This window comes from Pseudonaja textilis, chromosome 2 (genome assembly GCF_049901715.1).
Source record: "Pseudonaja textilis isolate UNSWEBS1 chromosome 2, rPseTex1.2, whole genome shotgun sequence".
Lineage (NCBI taxonomy): Eukaryota > Metazoa > Chordata > Lepidosauria > Squamata > Elapidae > Pseudonaja > Pseudonaja textilis.
Window position 1 is genome coordinate 90,784,738 of NC_141991.1, and position 20,827 is coordinate 90,805,564.

Below are 20,827 nucleotides of genomic sequence, written 5' to 3' on the forward strand. Positions count from 1 at the left end.
CAACAAATCCAGAGAGACCACCTCATTCCAGACCCAACTAACAAACATATAATCTCTCCCCATTGCACAAGCCTGGGAAGAAAGTAAACTGCACATCCATTCATTAATTGTAGTTGTTCAAATATAGCTATTGTATTTACAAGTGAAATTGGGATTTGTTGTTCAAATGATAGGTGTGATTCCTTATATTTCAATTCAGTGTAATGCAAGTTACAAAAAATGAAGGAAATATTTTCCTTATGCTGTTCTTCCATTTCAGAAGTACCGAAGCCCTCCCATGGTGAAAGGATCAACTGGTAACATTACCAGTTGCCCAGTTGTCCCTATTACGTTGCCCACCAAAGTGTTTTCCTTTATGCCAATTTATAGTTGTGGTTTGCTTACTGGAACCAAAAGGCATGTATAACGACTTCTGGTTTGCTTCCAATCAAAAGAAATAGGATGAAGCCATACGTTATTCCTAAGGCGAAATAAAATAGTTGAATTATCTTATGCCTTTAATTTCATTGGTTTGATATGTGGGTTTGATCCAAAAGGTGCCCCATGGTAATAAATTTGGGGATTCCATAAAGCAGCTATAAGATTAGAATTAGCATTAATAAAAACTTCTATCTTAATTAAGCAATAAAGTTTTAATAAAGCTAAATGGACCTTCCAGTTTAAATCCTATATCAGTCTATGCACTTGATGAAGTGTGCTGCCTCTCATTATAGCTTATTCCTTTGGAAAAAATGCTACCTTCTGATTTATCACTTTCAGGAATGAAAGAAATCTGAAAATTCATGGTCAGCAATGATTGAAGGAGGAGAGAGCACATAAATTCAGGAATGAAAAATAAAAAGAAAAGAAAATAATAACTGAAATAATTTAAAGTATTGACTGCAGTAACAATATTTTCTGGTTACCTTCATTTCAGACTACTTATATTGGTTTTGGCTTCAGGTTTGTGATCCTTCAATAAACCTGAGGCCAAAACCAATATAAGTGGTCTGAAATGAAGATAACCAGAGGTTGTATTTAACACAATTCCCTATTGCTCTAACATTTAAGGATCTCGGTTATGTAACTAACTTTTTTCCATACAATTCTTCATGAAATCTTCCAGTGAGATATATATATATACACACATACACACACACACACGCACACACATATATTAATTCAATATATCTCTCCAGAGAAGGAAGCTGTTGTTCCAACTGCCCGATGTGTTAGAGCACAGTTATAAATAAATTTTATTATTCCGTAGCATGGAATTACTGACAAAAGTTTATATTTATTTAATGCTGTCTCCAAAAAAAGTAGTGTTTCTATCGTTATGACAATAGCCAATATATGTCAAAAATGTGATCCATGGCAGCTTTGAATAAGTATGCATGCATCATTTGTTATTGCATCACTTTATTTGTGGCAACAGGGATCAATAAAGCAAGAGGATTAAATGTTGCTATTTCTTCCCGCAGCAAATTATTATGAACACCATTTCCTTGCCAGTATGCCTGAAACATTGATTGCTATGCTGTTTCAAAACTTTTTTAAAAAACAGTAATCTTTGGATTTAATAAGAGGCAATCTCTCCTTTTTTCAATTCAAAGTTATAGAGGAATAGCTGCAACTGATGCGAGATGTTGTATAGAATAAGGGCAACTACTATAATATCAGTTGAAGCAATTATTCAGGAATTCAGTTTGAACAGATTCCATGCAAACAGAGATGATCTGAATATTTATCAATTGGCAAGGGATCCAGTGTGGATCAATTCCAGCTGTGAGGAGACCAACCATGAATGATCTTATCAGAGATTATAACACTATTAGATTGAGAGGCAAGCTAATACTTGATTTCCTCAATAAAATTTAGCTGCAAAACTGACAAAGGCCTGAATGCAGAGGTGATTTTTAGCAGGTTCTGACCAGTTCTGGAGAACCAGTAGCGGAAAATTTGAGTAGTTCGGAGAACCAGCAAATACCACCTCTGACTGGCTCCGCCCCGATCTCTTCTCTGCTTCCCAAGTCCCAGCTGATTGGCTGGGTCTTGTTTTGTTGCCCTGCACAGGAGAACGGAGCTGGAAAGCAGGTTAGTGGGGTGGGGAGGGAATGGGAATTTTGCAGTAACCTTCCCCAGCCACACCCACCAAGCCACGCTCACCAGGCCACGCCACACCCACCAGGCCATGCCCACAGAACCGGTAGTAAAAAAAATTGAATCCCACCACTGCCTGAATGCCTATCCATCAAAACTAACTGGGTTTAAGTTACAAAGTAATGAAAAAGGAAATAAAAATAGGTTTAGTATTATGGTAAAACAATCAATTTTATTTGGACTAAGAATTGAAAATCTACCTTTAGTGATTTATTTAAAGAAATCCCCAGTAGAAGGGAAATTTGTTCATATCAAACTTCAGAAAGTTTAAGTAATTATCTTTGAACTTAGTGATGTCCTGCCTGGATTTTTAGTTTGTTGGTAGATCTTTCCAATTCTCCATCCCCTTGTTTGGGTTTACAGTACAGGTAGTCGTCAACTTACAACAGTTCATTTAGTGACAATTCAAAGTTACAACGGCACTGGAAAAAATGTGACATATGACCATTTTTCACAATTACAACCTTTGAAGCATCCCCATGATCATTTGATAAAAATTCAAATACTTGGCAACTGAATTCATACTTATGACCATTGTTGTGATCATTTTTTGTGACTTTCTGACAAGCAAAGTCAATGGGGAAGCCAGATTCGCTTAACCATGTTACTTACTTTTCACTGCAGTAATTCATTTAACTGTGGCAAGAAAGGTCGTAAAACGGGGGAAAAACCACTAAACAAATATCTCACTTAACAACCGAAATTTTGGAATCAATTGTGGCCATAAGTTGAGGATTACCTGTAATGCAATTTAGGCAACTTAGATCTCTCCCGGCATCATAAATAGCTACTTTTTGCCAAACCCTATCTCAGCTGAGTCTTCAGGAATATTATCCATTTAAATTCTTTATTATTTGAATCACTAAATTATAATTAATGTTCCATTGAGATCAGCTAAATTGTACTATCAAGGTCAATTAGTTTTTCCTTCCATAAAATAGCCTCTTCACCTTTTAGAGGATTTTTTTGCATATAGTTCCTGATTTCTGACATTGACTTGCCTTTAAATAAATGCCTGGTGTCTGATCTATGCAGATTTAAAAACGTCATTTTTTTGCAAGACTTTTATAAAGCTATAAAAAAAATTTCCATTATTCACTGTACTAAACTTCTGCTAGCATTAGGACACATTTATATCATTATATTAGAAAATGTCTTGCATTGATTATTGCAGTGTTTTATTCTAATGTCAGCTCTAGGTTTTGATATATCTCTTGTATATTTGTTAGAATTATACATTAAATAAAATGTCTATTAGTACAGCTGCATTCATATACATGCACACACACTTTCAGCCATTTAGATTTTGGCAATGCTTGAACTGGTCCTATAAGTTGTTTTCTATGTAAGTAATGTACTCAGGTTGATGAAACATAATCATTGCATCTCTGCTGCACAATAAGATGATCTTATTTGATAAACTCTACTACTTATCTGTACTTCTTAAATTTGAAAAAAATGCTGTCTCATTTTCTATTCCAATCTTTTACTCTAACTCTAAGAAAGTGGGTTATAACTGTAGCCCAAGAGTATATGGAAGTGCCTTTTCCAGATATGTTAAATATTAATCTAGGAACTCTACTTCTTTTGCACTGTTTTGAATATGTTCATTATTTTCCGGGGAGGCTTGAAATGTGACTTTTACTGTTGCCAAGGCTGACAGACACTGCTGAGAGACACTGTGCTTTATCAACCAGCTTTCAAACTTATGCGCACATGGAAATAAATTAGACAGCATTTTTCATCTCATTGGGAAAAACGAAAGAAATACCAGTTAATGCACTTTAACTCTGATGTGTAAGACTTAGAGTGCCATTTTATTCTGGGTTGGCTATCTGTTTCATATACATGAAACACTGTGAACAGGTTTTGGAGATACAATCTAGTATGCAACTTTGTATTAATGGAGTCCTTAATGGTCTTGTTGCAGGTGTGAATGCTTACCTGGCTACAGTGGGAAGCACTGTGAAACAGATGATGATGACTGCAGGGGACACAAATGCCGCCATGGTGCCATGTGTGTAGATGCTGTAAATGGATACACCTGCATTTGCCCTCAAGGATTTAGGTAAGAATAATGTCTTGATCTACTCTGAGGTATTTATGAAACCACAGTATGTTACTTCAGGGTGACTTCATCATTCAGCAGTCCTTTTGACAGTGTTCACCATTTACTGAGGTGGTTATTTTTGTCAGAAATATTCTTTATTTTATACTTTTAGGCTCTTGATAAGTCAGGGACAAAATAAGTTATTATACAAATTAAAAATGTCCTAATTCTTAGCCGATCTAATTGGAAGTTTTAAAACACAAGACTGTATTGTGCATTTTGAAAGGCATACTATGGTATATGGTTTTTAATGCTTTTTTGATTCATTATGGAATTATTCAGTTGTCAGATAAGAGTTACAGTTTAAGATAAGTATGCTAAGCCTGGGTTCCTACAGATGAAACTCAAAAAATTAGAATATCGTGCAAAAGTTCATTTATTTCAGTAATGGAACTTAAAAGGTGAACCAAATATATGAGATAGACTCAAAGCAAGATAGTTCAAGCTGTGATGTGTCATAATTGAAATGATTATGGCTTAGAGCTCACGAAAAGCCCAAATCCACAATCTCAGAAAATTAGAATGTTGTGAAAAAGTTGAATATTCTAGGCTTAAAGTGTCCCACTCTAATCAGCTAATTAAGCCATAACACCTGCAAAGGGTTCCTGAGCCTTTAAATGGTCTCTCAGTCCGGTTCAGTAGGAATCACAATCATGGGAAAGACTGCTGACCTGACAGTTGTGCAGAAAACCTTCATTGACACCCTCCATAAGGAGGGAAAGCCTCAAAAGGTAATTGCAAAAGAAGATGGATGTTCCCAGAGTGCTGTATCAAAGCACATTAATAGAAGGTTATCTGGAAGGGGAAAGTGTAGAAGAAAAGGGTGCACAAGCAGCAGGGATGACCACAGCCTGGAGAGGATTGTCAGGAAAAGGCCATTCAAAAGTGTTGGGGACTTTCACAAGGAGTGGACTGAGGCTGGAGTCAGTGCATCAAGAGCCACCACACACAGCGGATCCTGGACATGGGCTTCAAATGTTGTATTCCTCTTTAAAAGCCACTCCTGAACAACAAACAACGTCAGAAGCATCTTGCCTGGGTTAAAGAAAAACAGAACTGGTCTGTTACTCAGTGGTCCAAAATCCTCTTTTCTGATGAGAGCAATTTTTGCATCTCATTTGGAAACCAAGGACCCAGAGTCTGGAGGAAGAATGGAGAGGCACACACTGCAAGATATTTGAAGTCCAGTGTGAAGTTTCGACAGTCTGTGTTGATTTGGGGAGCCATGTCATCTGGGGATGCTGATTTCATTTTCCAGCAGGACTTGGCACCTGCCCACACTGCCAAAAGCACCAAAACCTGGTTCAATGACTGTGGGATTACTGTGCTTGATTGGCCAGAAAACTCGCCTGACCTGAACCCCATAGAGAATCTATGGGCATTGCCAAAAGAAAGATGAGAGACATGAGACCGAAAAATGCAGAAGAGCTGAAGGCCACTATTGAAGCATCCTGGTCTTCCATAACACCTCCGCAGTGCCACAAGCTGATAGCTTCCATGCCATTCCGCATTAAGGCAGTAATTGCTACAAAAGGGACCCAAACCAAGTACCGAGTATATATGCATGCTTATACTTTTCAGAGGTCTGATATTGTTCTATGTACAATCCTTGTTTTATTGATTGCATGTAATATTCTAATTTTCTGAGATGGTGGATTTGGGGTTTTTATGAGCTGTAAGCCATAATCATCACAATTATGACACATCACGGCTTGAACTATCTTGCTTTGCATGTAATAGTCATATCATATATTAGTTTCACCTTTTAATTGCATTACTGCAATAAATGAACTTTTGCACGATATTCTAATTTTTCAAGTTTCACCTGTATAACACAATATAACACCAAAAAAATAAAATTAGATGGTGAAAAATAGTTAGATATTATTGAAGTTGTGTATTCTTCCATTCTGTATCTCTGCCTCAACTTCTTTTCTTCTTTTGTCTCCTTTGTCCTGGGAGATAGACTTGCATTCTCATTTTATGAAGATGCTCTCTACATCCATAATACTCTATCAGAAATAGGCAACTTCTAAAAGATTGGATGCCATTCTGATCTTTCTGACCTGTTAAAAGGCTGTAGGAAGCCATTACTAACAGAGAAGAAACAGGATCAAAAGTTTTTCCTGTGTGTGTGTGTGTGTGTGTGAGAGAGAGAGAGAGAGAGAGAGAGAGAGGGTTGAAAGATTTTAATGTGCATGTGTTTGTGTGTGTATATACATGCATGCATGATTGCATGTTCTAGGATGTTTGAGGGTGCGAGGTTGCAAATTGGAGCGCTTCATTTCTCAGGAATCTCTCACACCCCCTTTAATCCAGAGGTGATATTCAGCAAGTTTTGACCAATTCTGGAGAACTAATAGTGGAAATTTTGAATAGTTCACCCACAGAACCAGTAGTAAAAAAATTTGAACCTCACCACTGCTATAACCTCTCATGCCACGAAGAAACAAATGTAAGGTTAAACCTTGCTTTTGAAGATTAGCCATTTCGCTATGTAAATAAGTATTTAATTTGCAATTAAGGACAGGCATCACATGTTTTAGGTGTAATACTAATCATTGAGTATTGATTTATTATGCTGAAAATATGTTTTAAATGTGTACAAACATTGCTATAAATAGGCACAAGCAAAAAAGTCCTGTGTGGCTTACTTTTTAAAATTCCATAAGGCTTTTTGTTCATATTGTTGTTGTAGCAGATTCATATGATTACCCTTCAGGAAACAACTGCAAACAGATGGTTACTTTCTACTCAGTTTTCCTCTAGTTTTGTTTTTCAAATGCCAGATGTATGTATACTGATCCCATCATTAGTCCCATTCACATGTAATATACAGAGGAATTTATTAAGCCATGATCATTTCATTTCTTCTTCATACTTCAAAACTTACCAACCTCATACTTGCCCTGGCGCTATGTACAGTATGTTGTAGTTAAATCTTTTTAAAAATATGTATATATAATTTTATTAATAATTTTAATTGTAATAGTAAAAACTAATACATACTAAACTTAGAGAAAAAGAAGAGAGTAGAAATGAAGAAACGATGGAGGAAAAAAGCATATAATAAAGAAAAGAAATAATAAGAAAAATCAATATATAAAGAAGGGACTTCCAACATTTATCACAACAAATGAAAACATATTTAATAACACTTTACCCGTATAAGGTTAGATAGATATCTCTTCATCCCATAACCCATCCCTTATCTACAAATAAATCTATAAAATATCCACTTTTCAATCTGGATGTCAACAAAAGGTCCATAAAGGGTCAGCATTTTTGAACATTGCAAAAAACAAAGTTTTATTTTTACCTTGTTCGACTTTATATCTTTTTTTTCCTTTTACTGCTAACAGTCTTAATCTTTAATTCAAATATCATGTAGGATTTGATCTATCTTTAATTCTTTATTCCATTACACAGATTTTTTTTCCCAAGGCTTTAACAAGCACCCTTTGTAGATCCAATAATATTTTTCAGGTCATCTTGATTTATCATTTGTATTTCCCTTTAATTTTTAAAACTTTAGCTGGTTTAGTTTGTATACCCAGCAGAGCATTCTTTTCTAAATCACTCTCTTGCCTTTCATTTCTATTTCCATATTTTATACTTTATCTTATAAATAAAAATTGTTCCACATAGTCCTTTCTTCATTAATCTGTCCATAGAAGCAGACATCATTACTGAGAATGTTGATATTCTGGTTGCTAATTTCTTGCTCCATTCTTCAAAGATTCTCCATTAATATTCCTGATATTTTCAATGTTTATGTCATTTTGTAATCCCAGTATTAACTGACATCAGGCTTATATACTGTTTTTTTTTTTTTTCTTCTGCTTAGAATCTTTAGTCTCCTCTAGTGTCCAGTTTCTAAAATTATCAATTATCTTTTTATGACTTGGCAGTTGCCAGGATAACCAAAATAAGTGTGTGTCCCATGAGAACCAAATACTTAATTCTAATAATAAAATTTTCAAATTTATTTCAATCCTTAATTCATCTATAACTTTTGCTGTTTATTTCTAATTCTTTAAGATCTTCAGCTTGTAATTTTTCTTTTGTTCAGAGTTGAAGATAAATTTACCCAATGAAGACTTTTCAAACCTATCATTCCAAATGTCTCTAATTGCTTTAGACAATATCTGAAAGTAATTAGAAAATGAAAATGAAGAGGAGTATATATGGTGATATATCATCCTCTCTTTATCTGGAGAGATTAAAAAAACAGACTTTGATTCCTTGGTCTTTGCTGAGGCTATCAGCTCCACTACACAGAGCCATGTTCATTTCACTATACATTCCCTGGAAGCCCCCATAGTTAAAGATTTTTGTGCCATACTTTATTTGATGTTTTTAAGTTAAAGGGGATGAGGAAGGACATAGTTATCATAGGATTTCTAATCAGTCCTGTGCAAACTCAGCCTCTTGTGATACAGGACAGAAGTGTGTATTTCAGATAGGAGCCTCAGTGGCGCAGTGGTTAGAGTGCAGTACTGCAGGCTACTTCTGCTGACTGCTGGCTGACTGCAGTTCAAATCCCACCAGGCTCAAGGTTGACTTAGCCTTCCATCCTTCCAAGGTTGGTAAAATGAGGACCCAAATTGTTGGGGTCAATATGCTGATTCTGTAAATCGCTCAAAGAGGGTTGTAAAGCACTGTGAAGCAGTATATAAATCTAAGTGCTATTGCTATATCCTGTTAATTGATTGATGTGGATACCCTAGCAAACTCACCATTCAAATATGCTTATTTCCAAACACTCATTGTGTCTTCTATACTGACTACTTTTAAGAGATTGAAAAGATTGCCAACGTTTAAACTGAATTTATAAGCAATATGAGAGGTTTTGCCTCATTAGCCTGGATGACAGTCTGGTTGTCATAATGATAATTTGCTTTTGATATATACAATCTCTGTGGTATTACTTAACTGAAGTTTAACTCTGACAGCTGCCAATCGGCCCACTATGTGGAAAATCTCCCTAAATGTCAAAGATAAGCTATGCCCCCAAATGGATTCATTAATCATTGCCTCAGGAAGTGCATTGCCTAGTTATTGCTTTTCTTCAAGAAAGTATTTTCTGTACTTGGAACAGATCCACAGAGCAAGATAGCAATAGCATCTGGAAGCAAACAAAAAAACAAAAATTACAATATTTGAAAAGATATAGAAGCATTTTGGACCTTAAGCTTGATCACTGAATCCATGTTTTCTCAGAATTTTCTCTCTTTTTTATTAATTATTCTTTGTGACATATTACACTATTACATATACTATTACATTAGTGTATTTAGCAGAGATTATTTTGAAGAACAAACATTTCTTACAGTTATAAGTCTTGATTTAAATGTTATGATAATTATAAAATAGAAGAAAAGAAATAGAGTCTTCATCTTTCATATCTGTTCTGAAGGGTCCCAATCGGAGCTTGGTTGTTTTCTTACAGACATTTCATTACCAAGCTAGCTAACATCATCAGTGCTAGTCACTAGCACTGATGATGTGACTTAGTTTGGGTAGTGAAAATTCTTGCAAGAAAACAACCAAGAACCCCTCATTTCAACCCTGAGCTACAAATATATTTCTTTATCAGTCATGGATATTCTGTTTTTTCCTTCTATCTTTTCTTCACTGTATTCTGATTGCAAAGAAAAAAAATAGATACATTGTGAAACTTGCCAATGTTCCTAAAAATTTCTGCTTGTTGTTGGCAAATTGTTTGTTCCTGGAAAATATGCCATTCATAAAAAATAATCTGCCAGCAGCAGATGTTTAAAGAACAAAGTTTCCTTGTAGCAGGAACATAATATATATCAGAAACAGGAACTGTGGCTTGGTAAACATTTGTTTTTAGGATAGTCTGCAGCCATCCTTGAGTTAGAAATGCAGAAATGAAATATGATCCTCCCAAAATACATCAGGAACAAAAGCAACAGAATAGAATAGTTTAGATTTAATCTACAGAACTGAAATATAGCACAAATATGGTAAAAAAAAACCCAAGCCTTAATAATTTGAATATTTATATCTCCTCAGCCTGCGTACAGTACTTATTATTTTGTATTCAGTAAGCTTTGAAATTGCTTCCTTCCTGTGTCTATTTTGTATATTTCCCAATATATATCTGTCACAGCCCTACAGATCAGGAAGCAGATTTCAAGAAGACTAGTACTATATTTTAGTAATTAGGTCTACAGTAACAGATTCACACAAGTCTGATCACATTTTCCTCCCTCTTATGCTTCAGGGAGTCAGAGGGGGGAGTAATCCAAGTTTCCCTTTGCCTGCGCTCAAAGCAAACTAATGCATTTGTTATCTTATATCTAATCTTCCAATCCTCAGTGTGGAAATTTCCCAGTCTTAAAGAAAAATGAAGATCAAGGAACTGGGAGCTAAATTTATAGAATTGTCAAGTATTTTCACTTAAATCACACTTTAGTAGATTTCAGTTCATGCTTCCCAGATCAATAGTACAGTTATTTGTTATATCTAGATAGCTACTGTACAGACAATCTAGGAATCTTTATTTTATTAATCTAGACATTTTTTCAAATACTTATTATTTTTGTTCTCTCCTTTCCAAACATTCTATCTCTCTCCGCATATGCATCTGTTTAATGAACTCTTTCTGAAATTCAAGAAGCCCTAGAAACCATGCCTTTTTCTTTAGCAATCCACTATTTTTCATGATAGATGTCATTGGCAAAAAAACAACTACACACTATACATGCTAAACTCTCATAATATTTTATTTTTTCTTGTGTAGCTATTTCAAAACTTTCCCCATTGTGATATTGAGCAAGCAGAATAAGGAATCTGAGCAGCAATTATTTAAATAAACATAGAACATTCCACAGTATATAACACAAATCTGTAGCCATAAGCTTTCCAGTCAAGCTGGCAACAGATGTCAAATTGAATTTTTTTTGTTGAAAGTACAAAAAGTGCCCCTAACAATTTTTTATAATATTTATACATGAAATCTAGATCTGTAAAATCATCCTCACATTGGGTAAGATTAATATCATCATCATCATCATGATTGATTGATTAATGACATGTTGACTATTAGTGGTCACATAGATATATATATTTGCTCCATGATGAATTGTCCTTAGCATGGCCTTTCAGCTCTTCCAAAAGTGCACTCATCACTATCACTACTGTAAATGAGCCCATCCATCTTACTGCAGTTTATCCTTTTCTCTTTCCACCTTTCCCAGAATTTGGCTCTTTTTCCAGTGAGTTAGGCTTTGTATAATATGTCCAAACAGGGTAATTTGAGCCTGGTCATTGTGACCCAAGTGAAAATTCTGCATTGATTTCTTTGATGATACTTGTTTTCTTGACTAACTATGAAATTCTCAGGCATCTTCTCCAACAGCAGATTTTAAAAGGATCAGGATTCTTCCTATCCTTTAAAGTCCAACTTTCACTTTCCTGGAGCATCACCAGTAATACCTTGGTTTGCACTATAATGATTTTTATGGGTATACATAAATTCCATACCTGAATATCTTTTCCATGGCTTTCATCGCTGCTTTAACAAGTGCTGGTCTGTAGCATATTTCTTGACTGCTCATTAATGGTTGACCTTAAAAGGCAGACAGTAGCTATCACTTCAGTATCTTCATTGTCAATGCTATGGTTGATTGTTGTACCTATTGTCATTAGTTAGCTCTTCTTTATATTTAATTTTAATCCCATTTTTTCATTTTGTTCCTTGACTTTTTTTACTATGGCTTGCAGATCCTTGGCATTTTCAGTTATCAAAAAAGAGTTGTTAGCATACCGCAGGTTATTGATGTTTCTTCCTCCAATTTTAAAACCATTCTCATGTTTTTCTAACCTTGTTTTCTTTAATATATATTCAGCATGTTGGATGAATAAATAAAGGGAGAGTATATACCATTGTCTTACTCCTTTGCAAACTGGAACCAGTCTGTTTTTCCATGTTCTGTCTATACTATGACTTCCTGACCTGTAGATATGCTTCTCACATGAACAATGAGATCTTCTAAGATACTCATACTTCAAATCACATTCCATAGCTTGACAAAATAAACTTAATCAAAGGCCTTTATGTAATCCATAAAGCACATACTGAGTTCATTTTTGTATTATTTGGCTTTCTCAATTATCTAATGTGCATTAATGACAATATATTGTGTTCCTCAGCTTTTTCTAAAATCCACTTTAACATTTGGCAATTCTATTTCATATAAGGCATTAGGCTGGAGGTTCCTAAGCGTTATTTTTGTTAATTTGTGAAATTATGGATATAATATAATAATTTGAACTCTCTGAAATTCTCTTTTTTCTTTTTCTTTTTTGATATTGAAGTATACTTTGATCTATTCCAATCTGTTGACCACTGTGCTGTTGCCCCATTTTTCTTACACAGCTTGGTTAACCCTTACTGACTCTTCCTCTGTTGCTTGCCATATTTCTGTGGGTATTCCATCAGTTCTTGAAGTTTTCCAATTTAGTAATAACTGGAGTGCTGATCTGAGTTCAATTTCTGTAAGTACTATAAATTATTGTAAATTGGGAATATCTTCTTAGAATATTTTCTAAACTAATTTGGATGTTGACACTTCTTCATCATAGTATTTCAGTATGCTCCTTCCATCTTTATTTGATTTAATTTGAATAAGTTGTTTTTGAATCTATCCATTTGGCATACCAATTTGAGAATGGAGCCTTTTTAGTTCAGAGATCTTTTAAAAATCTTTCCTTGATTTGTCCATTCCCATCAGTATCTTTACAGTTGTTGTACTGCTTCGTGTCTCTTGTAACAGCTCTTTAAAATTCTTTATTAAGTTCCTTCCTGAAATTTTTGTATTTAGTGGGCTTGGCTTCTCTTCTCTTGGCAATTTCTGTAATTTATTCTCACAGCCATTTTACTTTCTTATTTTGATGATTCTTAACAATCACGTTTCACACAAACCCTTCATAACTTCTTTAAATACATTTCATGGTAACTCTAGTTCTTTATTAGTGAGTTATAGGACTTCAAAGTGATTCATGATGATATCCATAAAACCAGTGAATATGTGATCAGTATTATATAATAGACACTAGTTGGTTTTATTCTTCTGCTTTAGTTAAACTTGGAATTTGCTCATTTGCAGTTTGTGATCTCTTTCACTGTTGGCATCTGGCTATACTGTATCTTGATGCATAACTGAGAGACTTTATCTTCTTTAAGTAATAATATAGCAAATTTGTTTTCTATGTACTCTATCTAATAAAGTTTATACATAGAGGTATCAATTTGGTTGCTTAAAGACCAGTGTTAGCTTTGAAAGAAACCATTGGAGTGGTAGAAATTTATAAGTTATTCTCCCACTTAATTTCCTACTCTTTTCTTCCACATCAATGGCTGGAGCATAAACCTAGATGATAATCATATTAAAGAGTTGTCTGCAAAAGTCTAATTGATATTATTTCATCATTGATTGCACTATTCTTGGTATACCCTTCTAACTTACAATTCCTAATAATGCTATTCATTTTTTTGTTTCTCATCTCCTGGATAGTAAACAGTATGATCTTCTGAAAGTGTGCCATTCCAGTCCATCTTAATTCACTGATGCCTAAAGATGTAAATTTGTAGTCATTTCATTTCATCTTTCACTGTTTTAGTTTTTCCTATGTTCGGGTTTTTTATGAGTCAGTGCTCCCATTTCAATTCTTTTTTTGTGGCTCCAGTTTTTCTTTTCATGTATGATAACATCAACAACAATATCAACAATTGATAAAAGCTTTAATCAAGCCTTGTTATAAATACCATTAGTACTCTGAAAGATCTTCAGCTCTTCCTTGGTAGCATGTTGAGTGCCATCTGACTTGAGGGACCACTTTATCCAGGACTATGTCATTAGTCATTTTATAGTTTATGTCCATGTGATTGTCTTACAAGGGTGGTTTACCATTGCTTCTGCCACTTAGTATGAATTTATGACTTTGTCATTGTCACTAGATGATCATCCACCTCTGGCATCTTCTTATATACAGTAATTAAAAGATCTATATCTAGAGGTGGGATTCTATCAGTTCACACCTATTCGCTAGAACCAGTTGTTAACATTCTAAACAGTTCGGAGAAGAAATTACTGGCCTAATCCTGTAAGGAAGGCAGGAAGGAAACATTCTGATGTTGCTTACAGAAACTGCCTCTACATTCTTGGCAGGACTAGACTTCCTGTCTCTGGAACGTCTCTGGAGTTTTTTCCCCTCCTTTGCTGGTACTTTGCTTGTGTGGAGTAACCATTCAAAGTTACAATGGCACTGAAAAAAGTGACTTATGACCATTTTTCACACTTACGACTGTTGCAGCATCCTCACAGTCATGAGAGGCCAGGCGAGGAGATGTGTGCCTCGATGTGAGTGATATTGAGTTAGCCACGCCCAGCCAATAACATGACCACCAAGCCATGCCCACCAACTTAGCCACGCCCACAGAACCGGTTGTTAAAAAAATTGAATCCCACCCCTGTCTATATCACTAACTAATATAGATGTCTACTTCTTTTACCGGGCAGCTGGGATGACCTTTTTGCCTGATTAATCCTACTTGGAATATATATTCCTGGCATACACTCTCAATGTTCTTCATCTCACCCAGGAATACCTCCTCCCCCATTATGATAAGACAGCACAAACCAGCTTGGTGAAGGGAAATGTGGGGTTACTAAAACTATAGCAATCCATAGCTAGGGCCATTTTTTTCTGTAGCAGTTTCTTTGGTTACTCTAAATATTCAAATCACAATTCATATAATTCTATATATATATATATATATATATATATATATATATATATATATATATATATATATATATATATTCTAAGAGAGTAGTTAACATTGAAATCACAAAGTTCATTTACATCCTCAGGATTGGGCTGTTACAATCATCTGGGAAACAAGTATTTACTCACTTTTAATTTACTCACCTTTTTGGCTTGAAAAAAAAGAAAAGAAAAGCTCTTAGAGGTGTAATATAATAGTAAATCAATTGCAGGCCTATTGATTGATACATAATGAAATTTCCTGGTTGGACAAACCAGATAGCAAGTTTATTGTTATATTTAAGATAGAGATAAAGATACAAGATGTAATAAGATTTCAAATAAAGGATTTTCAATTGCATATTAAAAACAAAATAAACAGAATAGTTAGCTTAAATCTGACCTTTGCTTCTTGTTTGCTCCCTGCATACTCCTTATGCAAAGAACTGTATTAACTAACAAGAAACTAGGTGATTGGTCTATGTTGACCACCACAAATTCCAGCACATATAACAAACAATACAAACTGGGAAGAAGAATTTTTTAGCATTTTCACTTTTCCCAACTTGATGATTTCCCTTGATCGGAGAAGTTAAAGATTCCCAGAAGTCACCAAGTTGAAGAAGGTTACAATACCTGTTAGGTCACTGCTAAAAAAATCATTTTCATTATTGATATTAAGCTGTGGCATCAATGTCACATTGCCCTGGCTTTTCAGAATATCCATTCCAAGAATGTGACTGAATTAAAAAACTGGCAGCAACAAAGCTTTCAAAAGCAGACTGTCCAAAACCTGGACAAGAATAAGTCTCATTGAGATTAGTTATACTTTATGTTGGAACTCCGTGAAGTAACTCTCTCAGGCGGCTTTTGGAGCACATCTATGTAGACTAACTTGAGATAGATGATATTAATGCATCCCAAAAAGGGTCATACTGTGTTTTATATGAAAGAAGATAGCTGAGTTACAAAAGGTAAAGTAAGAAGTGTTGGAAAATAGTTTTGAATTTTGCTTTTACATAGAATCTGAAGAAAATAATGTATCAATCTGTGTAAGCACTGAACATGCTAGAATTGGTACTGGGGTTCTTAGGATTTATTCCAGTGACTCTAACTAGTTATCTCTAACTACCTTTGTCTGGACTGTCTTTTTGTAAAGGTTTTTTATTTTATAACCTATAAAAGTTTCAATTTCAGTTGAACAGTGTGTTGCCTGGGTACATATTATTTTAGAAAATAATGATCAAAATATTTACAGCAGTAATCATTACATTGATATTAATTCTATAGTAATAATATTTGCTTATCCATTTTAACAAATATCCCTTATAACATTAGTTCTTTTCTTATATTTCCATGTTTTCAACTTCTGTTTTTATTAGCCAACTATTGATAAAACAGGTCCCATGTCAAAAATATTCAGTTTCCTCCTTTTCCTTAATTGTCAATGTTATCTATCCATCTCTGAACATTCTAATATTTTTTTAACTATGTTTTTATCTGTCGGGATTTCTTCACTTTTTACCTTTATTTATGCTATTAATAGGACTGAATTTTGATACAGAATGTATGGATCTTTTGTTCGTTTGATTTACACTTGCAATGGATCTGGTTTTAGAGCAGCTTTGAGACTTGGTAGTTCTGAATATGTTCTTCACGTCAGCATTAGCAACGGTGCAGTTTCATAATACAATATAGAGACACTATTAAATATAATAGGCTGATAAAATCTGTGCTACTCAGATCTGGCCATAATTATCCATGACACTATTGCCTCATAACTGCACTGCTGTCTCCCAGTTCTGGGTACCAGTAGTTGGTTTACACTCCTATTTTCTTTTCACAATAAAATTCCTCACCAGGAAACACATATGCTTTGCATCGTTCAAATGAAATGACATGATTTTGATTGTGTTAATAAAATTGTAATGATTCCAAATGATCAAAAAAAGTTATAGGTTATATTGATTTACAACCATAATTGAACCTGGAATGATGGCTGTAAGTTGTACCAGTCATTAAAGTGGATTATCACATGACTAATCCAATTTTATGACTTTTTTTTTTTTTGCATCAGCAAAAAATCTATGGTCATTAAGTGAATGCAGAGCCATCAAGCAAACCTACTATCTGCAATAGACCTGTTTCCCATAAAAATATATATAAATCATGATCACATGACTGTGGGGCATTGCAAACAACTGTAAATGCAGGCTGTTTGCCACATGCCTCAAATAAGTAATATGTACTGAAGAGTCTGTCATAACTTTATGATTGCTAAGTGACTAGCTGTAAATTGAGGACCTACCTGTAATGATATGCTCATTATGCTGTGCAAATTGATTGGGTAGTTTTGGAATGCTTTTGTTTAAAAACTTAGTTTAAAAAGCTTAGGCTTTCTCTTTTCAACTTTACCATTGCCTGATTAATGTGTTCCATTTGGAGGATTTGAAAATTGGATAAGTATATCACCACCGAATATTACAATATTACAGTAAGATTATAGTAAGAACAATCGTCACCTGTTCATACATGAATACAGCTGTTCTTTGCACATATTTCATCCAGCAAAAGTGTATTTTTATTGTAGTGTCCACCACTGGCCTACCAGTGACTAGAAAACTACTTGGAAAAGCAATTCAGAGAAGTGATAGCATTAAGGCAGAAAATAATGAAAAAGTGTAAATATTATTATAAAGTGTCCTCTAGAGCAGGAGTCCCCAACCCTCGGTCTGCAGCCTGGTATACATACGAACATAGTGGTGGCCTACATATACTATATCTTTCTTGAAAGTTAAAATCTTGAAAATTTAATATAGAGAATCCCTTTGGAATGATGGCAACACTGACTGTTTAAGACCTTCTCATCCAATGCAACATTTCTAGTCTAATTCAGATTTCTTGCTCTAGCTATTTTTTATTGAATATCAACATTGTCAGCACAAGATGTTTGGTTAATACTGACTTGAAAAAGTCCAGATGTTGAGAAAAAAAAGAGTCAGATTCATGTTTCACATTGACTGATCAGTTTTTGATCAGAATAAAAGAAAATATGGGTATAGGAAAGTCAAAAAAGAACAAATTAAAAATGAGTTGTATTTCTAAAGTAGACAAGTGTAGTAACTGTATAGTCCATGTTTAAGAAACACTGATAAGAAAGAACTGTATGTTTTCGTTGAAAAATTAAAACATTCCACGTAGGGTTTTATTTTACTTTATTTCAGAACTTTTATTTTTAAAGAAATTTTTGAAATACACAGTTTAGTTTTCAAAGATTAGGTTTTTTTTTCCTTATACAGTTCACATTCATTCAAACTTTCTTTATCTGAGGTCCTCCAGATAGAGTGGGAATAATGGCAGTTTGGCTGGTTTAAAGAGTTGCAATATATCTGGAAGGGAAGGGGAGATTACTCTGCCTTAACTGAATGTTTCACAGTCAAATAATCAAGATACAGTGCTTAATGTAACCATTATTAATAGAAGAACAATTTTTGTCCTTCCTGGTTTGGTCAAGACATAAGTGAATGGAAAGTTTTCCACTGGAAGAAACAGGAAAATTGGAGGAGTGTTAATATATAATAAATTATTAATATGTAAAGTTTCCTTACACAATTTTTATTATTTTTATGCTTTCATATAAAATAAATATGTTATCCCCACAATGTGATTGTTCACCAATAGAATCACTTGTTTATGGATGGCTATAGAAATTGAATAAATTACAGTAATAAACACATAGTTTTTCCCTAGAACATTTCTTCATTAGTACAAAATGTTTTCTTCAAAATCAGGTGGTGTCTATTGTGTTATAGCTATTCCATATGCAGTTGTTCTTAGAATCGCCTAAAATATTGAAATGTTAATTGGAAATGATAATGTTTGGGCCAATATTTGTCAACTTGAAGTATCCTACAGCAGCAAAAGATATTTATGTAAATCACATATCACTAAACTCCTGTTTAATGCTTTTGTGCTTCAAATTAACACTGACCATTTTCTATTTTTCAAGTGGACTCTTCTGTGAAAATCCACCACCCATGGTTCTCCTCCAAACCAGTCCTTGTGATTATTATGAATGCCAAAATGGAGCGCAATGTATTGTTGTGCAGCAGGAACCAGTCTGTCGTTGCCTGGCAGGTTTTGCTGGCCAGAAGTGTGAGAAACTCATTACCGTCAATTTTGTTGGGAAGGATTCCTACGTTGAGCTTCCACCAGCCAAAATCCGTCCTCAAGCAAACATCTCACTTCAAGTAAGTTATGTAGATAATATTATAAACCTTTCTCAACCCAGTTATTGCAAAGAACTTATGCAAAGGTCAATGAAAGCATTACATTTATTCCTGGTGTGCAACCTGAATAAATAAATAAATTCTAAAGATGTACACAACCTAAAGTCTTAGGGTTTCATTCAGTCCCTCCAAATCCTAAGCAGTCCAGAATTGTATTCTGTAATGTAACCAAAAGATAACATTATTAAATATGTTGGAAATAACCATATCAATTGCATAAAATTAAGTTATTTATTGTTCAACTTTTAGAAGTACAGGTTCTGATATGTCACTCAAAGCTACACACGCAGTCCTTGATCAAAGGACAGTTACATACTTCACTTTGCTGGAAAAGCAGTTGAGAAATCACCTGTAATAACTGATATTTTTAGCAGCTTATTAAATCAATCTGCTCCATTTATATATGCAGCCTATACAACTCTTAGTGTAAGAGATCTATTTTTTGCCTCATCACAGACTTTTCTCCAAAACACAGAAAGGAGACAGATGATCTTGTTTTGCTTTTTTTAAAAGACCTTTTCTTTAGTTCTGCATGTATAAAAGAGTAAAATATGTCACATGAGTTATGAGCTCAGAACACAGTTTATATAGCTCACATTTTACATTTATTTCAGAAAATAATTCTGATAAAAATGCATTTTGGATGATAATATCAAAGCCAGACTTGTTTACTACATGAATTTCACACAGATGGTGTTCTCAAAGCTTATTTTCCAGTTAAAACATTGCTTCTCCATCTGGTAGTTAATTGCCACTCATATAAAAAAATTAGTTTTAAGTAAGCATCTCTTGAAACAGGATTCAGAAGTCTTTCCTAATGAAAGGAAAGCTGATAAATAAATTTCAGTTTACAAGCTTTAAAAAACTTTTCTTTTAAATATGATTTTTACAACATTTATATAATATATTTATTACTTATTTTGTAAAGTAAAATATTGCTTTATTTTCTAAAATAAAGTAGAGGACAGATATAATTGGAACTAGTATTTATTGTTGGTAGAAATAGATGTGTGAATTTTCTGTGATGAAAACTTAGAATCTTTACATATCAACTGCAAGCCATTTTATTCTCCACATTAGTTCCCCTCATTTCTCCTAATAGCTGTGTGTGTGTTCCTCCACAAGCTTGTGTAAACAAGGCATTATGAACTCTAGCTCATCAAATTGTGGAGGCTGAAGCCAAACACCCAGATTCCCTTCCCATCATTTTAGGAGATTTCAATCAAGCAAATTTAAGGAAAGAGCTCACAAAATATTTCCATCATGTAAATTGTCCCACCAGAGTCAAAAATATTTTAGAACACTGTTACACAACAGTAAAAGATGCTTATAGGTCTTTACCACGAGCAGCTGTGGGACACTCTGATTACTGCATGATTCACCTTGTACCTGTCTATAGACAAAGACCATGAAACCAAAATTAAATCAGTGAGGACTTGGTCTGATGAGGCAAAGCTGAAGCTCCAGGCTTGCCTTGATTGGACTG

At 34.3% G+C, this 20,827-nt stretch overlaps 1 protein-coding gene across 1 annotated transcript in view; it reads left to right on the top strand.

The window, feature by feature from the left end:
• The window catches only part of SLIT3 (slit guidance ligand 3), a 494,586-nt gene that overhangs the window by 450,051 nt on the left and 23,708 nt on the right, over positions 1 to 20,827 (top strand). The window contains exons 30-31 of the mRNA XM_026696342.2: positions 4,073 to 4,210; positions 19,062 to 19,302. Of these exons, the coding sequence (XP_026552127.2) occupies positions 4,073 to 4,210; positions 19,062 to 19,302 (379 nt within the window). The remainder of the gene's footprint in view (positions 1 to 4,072; positions 4,211 to 19,061; positions 19,303 to 20,827) is intronic.